This window comes from Sinocyclocheilus rhinocerous, unplaced genomic scaffold (assembly GCF_001515625.1).
Source record: "Sinocyclocheilus rhinocerous isolate Xijiao unplaced genomic scaffold, SAMN03320098_v1.1 scaffold147, whole genome shotgun sequence".
Taxonomy (NCBI): Eukaryota; Metazoa; Chordata; class Actinopteri; order Cypriniformes; family Cyprinidae; genus Sinocyclocheilus; species Sinocyclocheilus rhinocerous.
The window spans coordinates 1,158,708-1,170,886 of NW_015651498.1; the positions used below are offsets into that span (position 1 = coordinate 1,158,708).

The 12,179-nt window shown below is 35.5% G+C and overlaps 1 protein-coding gene across 2 annotated transcripts in view; it reads left to right on the forward strand.

The window, feature by feature from the left end:
* Nucleotides 1–12,179, forward strand: part of LOC107712996 (tudor domain-containing protein 3-like) — a 25,808-nt gene that overhangs the window by 2,243 nt on the left and 11,386 nt on the right. For both annotated transcript variants that reach the window (XM_016518412.1, XM_016518413.1), the window contains exons 2-8: nucleotides 1,922–2,012; nucleotides 2,175–2,240; nucleotides 2,617–2,777; nucleotides 8,568–8,709; nucleotides 9,473–9,544; nucleotides 9,658–9,807; nucleotides 11,198–11,347. In XM_016518412.1, coding sequence (XP_016373898.1) covers nucleotides 1,922–2,012; nucleotides 2,175–2,240; nucleotides 2,617–2,777; nucleotides 8,568–8,709; nucleotides 9,473–9,544; nucleotides 9,658–9,807; nucleotides 11,198–11,347 — 832 coding nt within the window. The remainder of the gene's footprint in view (nucleotides 1–1,921; nucleotides 2,013–2,174; nucleotides 2,241–2,616; nucleotides 2,778–8,567; nucleotides 8,710–9,472; nucleotides 9,545–9,657; nucleotides 9,808–11,197; nucleotides 11,348–12,179) is intronic.

Consider the following 12,179-nt stretch of genomic DNA (forward strand, 5'->3'; position numbering starts at 1 on the left):
AGGTGGTATTTTATCAGATATGCAACTGAGGTGGTATTTTATCAGATATGCAACTGAGGTGGTATTTTATCAGATATGCAACTGAGGTGGTATTTTATCAGATATGCAACTGAGGTGGTATTTTATCAGATATGCAACTGAGGTGGTATTTTATCAGATATGCAGCTGAGGTGGTATTTTATCAGATAGGTGGTATTTTATCAGATATGCAACTGAGGTGGTATTTTATCAGATAGAGATAGGTGGTATTTTATCAGATAGGTGGTATTTGATCAGATATGCAGCCGAGGTGGTATTTGATCAGATATGCAGCCGAGGTGGTATTTTATCAGATATGCAGCCGAGGTGGTATTTTATCTGATATGCAGCCGAGGTGGTATTTTATCAGATATGCAGCTGAGGTGGTCTTTGATCAGATATGCAGCCGAGGTGGTGTTTTATCAGACATGCCCGAGGTGGTGTGTTTTATCAGACATGCAGCCGAGGTGGTGTTTTATCAGACATGCAGCCGAGGTGGTGTTTTATCAGACATGCAGCCGAGGTGGTGTTTTATCAGATATGCACTAATTTGCATAATTTTCCAGAACATATTTTGTTCACCTATCAGAGTTGTTCCACAAAGTAGATTTCGTAGTTCTCTTATCACGTCGGTAAGTTAGAAAATACTGTTAGCAGCCAGGGAACAAAAAACAAAACAAAATACATCAGTATGTTTTTAGGAAGAAAATGTTATATAAATAAGGTGAATGTCTGAAAAGTAAGTGTGACAGTGGGAGAAATAAAAGTATGTTCAGATATTAAAAATGGACATGGAAAGTCGACGTATACGTAAAGCGATTGAAAGAACGGAAAGGAGGACTAAGAATCTCCAACACAACTGGCAGTGCTACATTTGCCTCAAGTGCCTGCACTTCAGTGTCCGTCCATCTATCGCTGTTCTCCATACTTGCGAAATAAATTGACACAATGTTTACAGTATGTTTACACAGCGTTTCAGATATGCAGCCGAGGTGGTATTTTATCTGATATGCAACCGAGGTGGTATTTTATCAGATATGCAGCCGAGGTGGTATTTTATCAGATAGAGATAGGTGGTATTTTATCAGATATGCAACCGAGGTGGTATTTTATCAGATATGCAGCTGAGGTGGTATTTTATCAGATATGCAGCTGAGGTGGTATTTTATCAGATATGCAACTGAGGTGGTATTTTATCAGATATGCAACTGAGGTGGTATTTTATCAGATATGCAGCCGAGGTGGTATTTTATCAGATAGAGATAGGTGGTATTTTATCAGATATGCAGCTGAGGTGGTATTTTATCAGATATTTGGTTCTCGAAAAAGGCAGTCCGGTACTAAAATCGCACCCAGTTCCGGCGGTGCGAAAACGCCAAAAAGTGGGTAGTTCCACAATTAGTTCTGGTACTATGAAAAGGTTCCCGCGGTGCGAAAGGGCCTATAGTCGCTTTATGTGCTGTAGTAAAGATACAGTTTAATTTACTTTCACTGACAGTGATAAATTCAGAGCCACAGAAAAGTTTAAATAAATAAATAATAAAAATTAATATTGGAAAAAATACAATTATATATAATATATATATATATGAAATCAGTAAACTATGAAAGTAATTAGTAAATATTTAGATTGAAATAATTAAACAAATAATACATGTAATAGTAGAGAACTGTAATGAGAAGGGAAAAAATGGAATGATAAAACTTAATAGCAACTAAATGTTTTTAGGTATTTATAGTAATATTTTTTCACAGTGTAAATCTTTTTTTTTTTAAATTTTATACAAGAAACTACATACATGCTTTTTCCCCCTCATATTTGAGGGTTCTTAGTGTGTAAAATATTGAAAATCCCTGGCTGAAATCACACACTTTTCCTCTAAACCTGCTCTTTTCTTCACAGGTACCTTACAGATGAAGGAATCGCGGAGTGTAAAAGTTCATCAGAGAAGGAAAAAACATCACTGACTGACATCATCCAAGTAGCACTAAACGTAAGTAGTTTCCTTTTATATTTACCCTTTCCGTTTTCTATTTACTCATGTAATATGTCTTTGTCCATTTGTGTTCATGTATATTTTGGTTTAGGCTCTTCCATAGTAGCATCTACACACTGAGAAAGCGAACACAAATAAATACCATTATATAATTCACAGAGTGATCTGAGACCCATAGGAAAGAGCTTTCTGCCGACGGACATCAACAGTGGACGAATAGAAAAGGTACATTTGTGTATTAAAATAACCGGCTTGACTTATGTTGATCATTAGAAACTGGATTTTGCCAGTTTAAGCTGAAATCTAACATAATGCATAATTATAATATAAATAGACTTTTTGCACTTGCTAATGCTGCCCACAAGATGGCGCTGTTATTAAAGAGAACATTAGCAGAGGCTGAAATAAAGATAGATGGAGGTAAAAGAACATTTGTTTGGGCAAAAGGACGTGACATTACTGCAGAATAATGACTGGGATCTGGTTTCTGAGAGCTGCGTTTCTCTGTAACGCTAATTTAAACCCACATGTTTATGAGCTTGATGCATTACATTGGAGTGTTTTATCTGTTTGATGCGAAATCCCTCTCGTTCTGCCGCAGTTGGAGGGCCCATGTGTCCTTCAGGTGCAGAAGATTCGTAATGTCGCCGCTTCTAAAGATCACGAGGAGTCGCAGGCGGCGCCCAGAATGCTGCGTCTGCAGATGACGGACGGACAGACATCGTGCACCGGCCTTGAGTTCAAACATCTGTCCAAAATCAGGTACAGCTCATGTGTCTGTGGATATTTGGACCTTCCTTGTCATTTTAATGCACTACTTGCAAGTAGGGATGTGTAAAACTACATCAGCTTGTCAGTGGGAACTAATGCCCTTGTATAATTAGACTAATTGACAGTCAGGTCCAGGTTGACACATTTCCTGTTCTTAATGTGGGACGCTAATTGCAGCAAGATGGTGCTGGTTTAATGGGATTGAATCATGCTGACGTCTGATAGTATGATAATACTTAATGATGGTGTGCTAAAATAATTTCTTCCATTTAAAATTCATTCATCCACTTGCACTTGAAGCTAAAAGTAAAATCAGAAAAAAATACTAATTAGTTCACTAATTAGTGGATGCCTAGTAAGAGTTGTGGTAGATTTAACAATGACAGGAATGACATTTCAAAATATAATTTTATATTTTAAATATAAATATAAATAAATAATTTGAAAGTATAATTTATGTCTGTGATGCGCAGCTGAATTTTCAGCATCATTACTCTTGTCTTCAGTGTCACATGATCTTCAGAAATCATTCTAATATGCTGATTTGCTGCTCAAGAAACATTTATGATTATTAGCAATGTTGAAAACAGTTGTGCTGCTTCATATTTTTGAGGAAACTGTGATACGTTCATTTTTTTCAGGATTCGTTGATGAATAGAAAGTTCAAAAGAACAGCGTTTATTTGAAACAGAAATATTTTGTAACATTATAAATGTCTTTACTGTCACTTTTGATTTATTTAACGCACCTTTGCTGAATAAAATAATTTAATTTCTTTAAAAAAAATGATCGACTCCAAACACTTGTTATTATTTAATAGTATGTGAAATAGTATGCAACATGCAGCGTTAAATAATCAGACAGTAGTATGCTGCAGTGTTGTTACATGACTCCATTATGTTGCATGTTTAATTCAGCGAGTGGCGTACAGTTATCATCTCGTAAATAAATATGGTAATTTAGAGATTTTGAAGTCCAATAAAGTGCATTCTTCCGTCATAAAACGTGCTCCACAAGCTCCGGGGGCTTCTGAAGCGAATCAATGCGTTTGTGCAAGAATAATATCCATATTTAAACCTTTATTTTACATTTTAAACCGTAATCTCTAGCTTCCGCTAACTGTCGTACACGCGTTCACGAGAGAGTCACGTACACCTAGGATGGCTTGAGGGTGAGTAAATCAGAGGGTGCACTATCCCTTTGTTTCATTCATCTCACATTCGTAATGCAATGTCAACTCAAGAGCATTGCATTGTGGGCTACAGAATTTCATGTGGTTATAGTACACATGGCAAATGCATGTGGGATTTGCATGTATTCATGAAGTATGCTTACTATGCACACTACATCAGAAATAGTATGAGTGATGTGGAATCTGTGCCCGTAGAGATCTGTAGAAAGTTCCCTCCACCTTATTACAGATTTTGGCTAATTTATTCAAACTTATTGCTATCAAACATGACATTAAAGCGTAAACGTAAAGTTTTGGCAAGTGACTGCGGTTTTAAACTTCCCTCACTCACCTTTATGAATGAGTGGCTGTAGAATCTAGTACCTCAGATATTTAATTGAAGCATGTCTAATTGGGCCGTATGATTTAATGAAATAATGTCTCGGCCCGTCGGACACAGTGAAGTGGCCCATAATGAGGCCAAAAACCCGCCATATGATTAAATGTAGCTCTTAATATGATAAAGAGGTCCTGTAATTGCCTTGAGCCAGACTAAAGACGTTTTGATGTAGTGGGGAGCCGCATAAAAGTTTTTTTTTTTTCACTATGAATTGATGTTCACAGAGTCATTCAGGGTCATGTTATTGCGCTGCTTTTTAGGTTACTTCAGGTTCATTTTCTCTTTCACTCCAGGAACCTAAAACATCAATGTCATTTTGAAATGCGGAAAAACAGCGTCTTTGTGCAAGTAAGATTCAGGTTGCATGCCAAGAATGTGTCTCTGTTGTTGCATTGATTCATGCGTTACTATAAGTTTTTTACTGAACGTGTCAACTGCTTAAAACAACTTTTGTCATTTTATAATTAAATAGTGTATACACAGCTTTGAATTGTGAAGTTACAAATGCATGACAAAATGCACCCTTAATTGTAATTACTTAATGTGAAGGGTTTGTTTAAATCATTAGCCTTAATATGAACAAAAATTACCATGATGCTTAAAGGAACAGTTCACACAAAAATTAAAATTAGCTAAAAATGTATTCACCCTCAAGCCATCCAAGATGTAGGTGAGTTTGTTTCTTCATCAGATTTGGAGAAATGTAGCATTGCATCAGTGTCTCAGCAATGGATGCTCTGCAGTGAATGGGTGCCGTCAGAATGAGAGTCCAAACAGCTGATAAAAACATCACAATAATCCACAAATAATCCACACCACTCCAGTCCATCAGTTAATGTCTTATGAAGCTGAAATATGCGTGTTTGTAAGAAACAAATTCATCATTAATATGTTTTTAAACCTCAAACAATTATTTTCAGGCCAAAATATGAGTCCATAATAACTTGTCCTCCAGTGAAAAAGACCATCTCCTGTTGTCTCTCACATCAAAATCCAGCCACATATTTGTTTAGAGCTGTTTTGGCTTGTATCTGTGCAGATTTCTCTCCTGATTCAGACCAGACGACTTTTTAACCGAAGTAAGCAATGTTATAAATAGAGGACTCATATTTTAGCTGGTTTGAAGTTAAAAACATCTTAATAATGGATTTGTTTTTTTTACAAACACGCAGCTTTTGCCTTCACAAGATGTGAACTGATGGATTGGAGTGGTGTGGATTATTGTGATGTTTTTATCAGCTGTTTGGACTCTCATTCTGACGGCACCCATTCACTGCAGAGCATCCATTGCTGAGCAAGTGATGCAATGCTACATTTCTCCAAATCTGTTCTGATAAGGAAACAAACTCCTCTACATCTCGGATCGCCTGAGAGTGAGTACATTATCAGCACTTTTTCATTTTTGGGTGAAATATTTCTCTAAAATAACAGCTCTGTGTTACACTGAAAAAAAGTGGTGTAAGGTTTACTTTGAAATTGCTAGTAAGTTTCAGAAACTGTTATAAACAAATTGCAAATAACACATTGAGTTAAACATGACATTTCGAAGTAGAAAAGACTGAAATAGTATCTTCTTGTTACTTTTACTCCATGAAATCTGACACTGTGCAATCTTGTAAAGCCGCTTCAAACTCAAACGACCTTTTCTGCCCTTTTCTTGTACTCTCCTTCCTTTAACCCCGGTTTCAGACCTTTTGATTGGCTTAAACCTCACCAATCCCATGTCTCCATTACCGCTCTGGCCGGGCATCAGCCGTCGTGATGGCCGTCGGCCAGCAGCTACAGGTGGAGACTGTGTTGTCGTGCCGTTTGAAGAACAGAGCCCTCTTTATTCATCTGTTCTTTGGCTCACTCTCTCCTTCATCCATCCCTGCCGCTAACATGCAGAATGAAACTATCCACTGTTCATCTGAACCCAAAGCGTCCTTTATTCAAGCACAGAACAGACATGCATTATTTTAAAGTGTGTACGAAGGCTTTGCACACTTATAAACCGTGGTTTGACTTTGGTTATGTACATTATGAATAAGACGAAGTTGTTTTTACAGTTCGGTTTGGTGTCAAATTTGAATTATTTCACAAAACAAGATTATGATTTCAAATAAATGCAGTTTTTTTTTTTTTTTTACTTTCTATTCATCAAAGAATATTAAGCAGAACAATTGTTTTTAACATTGATAATAATCAGAAATGTTTATTGAGCATCAAATCAGCATATTAGAATGATTTCTGAAGACTGGAGTAATGATGCTGAAAATTCAGCTTTAATCACAGGAATAAATTACATTTTACAATATATTCACATAGAAAACAGTTATTTTAAATTGTAATAATATTTCACAATTTCTTACAGTATTTTTGATCAAATACAGCTTTGGTGAGCAGAAGAGACTCAAATATTTTAAAACCTTACCGACCCTAAACTTTTCAGTGTTTCATTCAGTGTATTTAAAAAGAAGTGCATGCAAATGAAACCAAAGCTTTCTTCATTCATTTGCACAGAAAGCACGTCCATTATTTCAACATGTATATAAACTGTAGTTTGACTTTGGTTATTTACATTACAACAATGAGACGGAGTTATTTTTACAATTCAGTTTAGTGTCACTCATTTCAAATAATTATTTCACCTTCAAATGAAAGTGAGATTGTTTGAAAGAACAGCAAGCATTGTACTGGAACAAACGAGAGAGTTTGTATCGAATCCTACATCGCTTTGAGCTTTGTGCCGATGAACCGGTCAGGAAAGTCTGTAATTGCGCTGGTCACGTCACACATTGAGTGCTGTCAAACTCTCCGGACTCTCCTAATTAGAGGACCAGGGAAAGTCCGACTCCACTTGTATGCTTGAGGGCGAGTTTATTTGGCGTGTAGGAGAGCGGGGAGGTGTGCGTGCGGTGTATTTTTAGCAGGAGCTTCTTCTGCAGTGCAGAGCGGTGCATTAACATTTGATCAGGGTGCAGGCAAGGGGACATATTTGAGGAAATAAGCCTGCGTTTTGGAAAATTCACTGCTCCACTTCGTTCCTCTGGGTATTAGAGTGTTTGTGAGGGAAAATAGAGTTTCTTCCTCTCTCTCAATCCATCCTTTCTCCCCCCTTTAATCTTTAATTAAAGTCAAACAGCCAGTTCTTAATCCCAATTTACAGCAAATGCCTCTCACTAACTAAAGCTGAAACACATCGGAGAGAAAAAACCTGATTGACAACCAGGAAATAGAAGCAAGTAAAGCAGAGATGTGCAATTATGAATTTTTAATTCTCTCACTCACTTTTTTTTTTTTTCTTGGAAAGTCATTGCAGATGCCAAATAAGGAAAACCGACCTATTTTTTGGGTGAATCTCTGGAAAACTCTCAAGAAATCCCTGGTTCACAATATACCACATAATTAAAAGGGATTCAGAAAGAAAACTTGTGTGAAGAAAATTATGCTTATTTTAAGAATATTAAGACTTTGACATCATCTTGATTACAATTAAACTCCAAATATTTGTAAAAAAAAAAAGAATTATAAAATTTCTATTTGCTGTATAATGCAGTAAATTTTTACTTATTTTAAAGTAAATTTAAATTTTGTTATTAAACTGCTAAAAATGTGATCAAATCTTAATATTTTTAAAAATAGACATTGTCTTTATTTAAAATATAATATCCATTTTTTTTGTCTTTCGTTTTTTTTACACTACTGTTCAAAAGTTTGGGGTCAATAAGATTTGTATTACTTTTATTCAGAAAGGATGCAATGAATTGATTACAAATTATAGTAAAGACATGTTATGTTACAAAATATGTCTATTTCAAAGAAATGCTGTTCTTTTGAACTTTGTTCATCAAAGAATATTTAAAAAAATGTGTCAGTGTTTTCAACATTGATAATAATCATAAATGTTTCTTGAGCAGCAAATCAGCATATTAGAATGATTTCTGAAGGATCATGTTACACTGAAGACTGGAGTAATGATGCTGAAAATTCAGCTTTGATCACAGGAATAAATTACATTTTAACAGATATTCAAATAGAAAATTTGTAGTAATATTTCCAAATTTTACTGTATTTTTAATCAAACAAATACAACCTTGGTGAGCAGAAGAGACTTCTTTCACATAAAACAAAAACCTTGCTGACTCAAACGTTTTCAGTGTTTCACTCCGTTTATTTAAAAGAACGCAATTGATTTAACCCTTTAATTTGATTTCTGCTCCACTTTCAGTCTGAACACTCCTCCTGGAACCAAAGTGAAGCTCCTGGGGGCCGTTCAGGTTAAAAACGGCATCCTGCTATTGGACGATTCCAAGATCACGGTTCTCGGAGGTGAAGTGGATCACATGATCGAGAAGTGGGAGTTGCAGAGGGTGAGGTTCAGAATTCTTTAATATGCCATAGAAACAAGCTGTCTGTTTAACTCTTGAGTGTCAGAGTTGGTGTAAAACATGAAACTACACTAATTTTCGACGCAGGAAACCTTCGTTATAAGTGGGCTCTGGGGAAAAAATTTAAATGCAAAAGTGTAAAATGTGACTCCTTTAAAGGTTCTATTCATTAAAACTTAAGAAACAGAAGTCACAGTGTCAGTGTCTGTAACCATCTGTTAATATTCATCATGTTCTAGCTCACTGATGGATGGCACATTGGCAACAGATGATTTATTTTAATTATCAATCAAAGCCAGATAGCATGAAGATGCATTGCTTTATTCATCTTGATGAGTAAATAACTTCAGTCCAAAGATTATTCTCCCTTATGGAGCAGGGTTATTATTATAGTTAACTAAAACTGGAAACCATGAAAATTTATTTTGGTACTTGAAATAAAATAAATGTTAACAAATAAAAAGGTTATTTTATGCAAGGCAGCATTTCTCATTTTAATTACATTTTTTAATAACGTGATGTACTGCAGTAACTAAAATGGAAATAAAAAAATAAATAACTATATAGACATTTTTATTCAAAATGACACAACAAAATTACTAAAACTTTAACTACAATTTAAAATTGGAAAATAAAATTCAAAATATTAATATAAACTATAATAGTATTGCACTGATACTAAAACAGGACTGTTACACTACATTCACATATCTAATGAAACGTTTAACTCTTTTTCTCACAAAAGAGCCTCGCCAAACACAGCCGAAGAAACATTGGCGCAGAAGGTGGACCTCCTCCATTCGTTCCCTTTGGACAGGTCAGGACTCCTTCAGCTTCTTTCATTGTGACCTTTGACCTTCTGGTTATTTATGAGGTTGATTTGATTGTAAATGGATGGATGGTGTCTAAGCTGCTGGCATCTCTCTGTAGAAATGTGCTCATAAGGAGCAGGTGGACAGCAGAGCTCTGGACCAGAGGAAGACCCTGCAGAGCACCAACGCTGTCAAATCTGCTGACGACAACGATGAGTTTGAGAAACAAAGAATCGCTGCTATCGCAGAGGTCGCCAGGAGTAAAGAGGTGTGTTTGATGTTGTTCTTGCGAAATGATCATACAGCACTGTTTGGAATTGTATTATTTTTTTATTAGATTTTTAAAGAAGCCTCTTTTGCTCTCCAAGGCTACATTTTATTTGATCAAAAATACAGAAAATGTTAAAAATATTATTGCTATTTAAAATAACTTTTTCTATTTCTATTTCTGATCAAAGCTGTATTTTCAGCATCATTACTCCAGTCTTCAGTGTCACATGATCTTCAGAAATCATTCTAAAATGCTGATTTGCTGCTCAACAAACATTTCAAACATTATTATCAATGCTGTAAAAAAACATTTTTTAAAGTGTATTCAAATAGAAAACTTTTAAATTGCATTACTATTTCATAATTTTACTGTTGTTTCTGTATTTTTGGTTTAAAAAAATGCAAATACAGACATGAATAGAAGAGACTTATTTCTGAAACATTTAAAAATCCTAATTATTCCAAACTTTTGACCTATGTCATATAATCCTCAGATTGTAGTTTTTTTGCATTGTACAAAGATGTGTGACCCTGGAGCACAAAACCAGTAATAAGGGTCAACATCATCTGAAAGCTGAATAAATAAGCTTTGCATTGATGTATGGTTTGTTAGGATAGGACAATATTTGGTCGAGATACAACTATTTGAAAATCTGGAATCTGAGGGTGCAAAAAAATCTAAATATTGAGAAAATCATCTTTAAAGTTGTCCAAATGAAGTTCTTAGCGATGCATATTACTAATCAAAAATTAAGTTTTGATATATTTACGGTAGGAAATTTACAAAATATCTTCATGGAACATGATCTTTACTTAATATCCTAATGATTTTTGGCATAAAAGAAAAATCTATAATTTTGACCCATACAATGTATTTTTGGCTGTTGCTACAAATATACCCCAGCGACTTAAGACTGCTTTTGTGCTCCAGGGTCATATATTGGAATTTCAATTCAGAATACATATGATTTTCATCTCCTGCAACGAAGTAGCACCTTTTGATAATGAAATATTGATATATTAAAGCAATGTGTAATTGAATTTGTTCATTCTCATGACTACGTCCTTAGGCCATGGGTGAACTTAATATTCTCCGATATTTAATTAAGAAATGTTTGATTTTGAGTGTGTAATTACAAATGTAACGTGATAAGTGAACACCACATAAATGATTAAACACTTTGCCTCGGCAGCACCTGGGCTGTGTTTCAAAACTCAGTTTGATTTGAACTTTTAAAGCGCACTTATGATGTCCAGAAATGCTGTTCGTTGTTCTATAGTTGTGTTATTAAATTAATAGAAGAAATCTGATCTAAAAATGCTGGAGATGCACCAGTGTCTTATGTTTTTTCATTGTGCATCTGTTGTCTTCTCTTTGTTTGTGATAGACGCGTACGTTCGGCGGTGGGGGCAATGCAGGCGGAAACCTCGCCAATCCAGGATCCACCTACAAGAACCGAGACACCTATCAAAGAAGACGAGAAGAGAGAGAAAAGCCATGGATGGAGAACAAGTCAGAAGGAGTTTACAGAGATTTGGTGAGATCCAAAGATCATCATAAATAGATGTAAAATTGCTGATTTGTCAGCAGTTTTTAAGTTGGAAGTTCTTCCTCATGAAATGAACTGTTAATGCTGTGAAACACGGGAGAAGATCCAAATAGACTGAACGCAGTTATCATAACTTCAGATCCAACATCTAGTTCAGTCAAATCTGCAGCTGTTTTCGAGCAGTCCTCACTGAGAACTAAGCAGCTGTGCTTTGATCACTTGTTAGTCGTCCACCGACTTTCCAAAACCAATGAGTCTGTTTAAAATGTCATTACTAGATTTAATGTGTTGTTACTTTACTAAGCAATCACATTGGATGATAAAACAGGCCAAAAAACTTTTATGCATCATCATGATGAGTAGGGCTGTGCGATATGGACAAAAAAAACCTATCGTGATTTCTTTGATCAATATTGCGATTTCGATTTTAATCACGATTTTGACACACACAGACATGCTTTACAGTCATTAATGCATTCAGTGTGAATTTGAAACATATTTCCAAAAGAAAACCAATTAGAGCTTTATCAAAAAGCTGTAACATGTCTCTAGAACAGACATAAGGCAAAATAATCACTAAGTAAAGGTGTAACAAAATGTCTCTAGAATAGACATATATGGCAGAAAAAAAAAATAAAAAATCCAGTGTCCAGGGATTTTTTTTTGCCATGCATTGGTCATAGAGCTCTTTGTGGCGTTGCCTCAGATGTTGAACTAGATTTGTTGCGCCAAGTTCACACATACTCTGTCTGCAGTGCGTATACAGTATGTGTATGCGGTGCAGAAGCAGCACGGACTCATTGTGCTTTCGCACAGGACG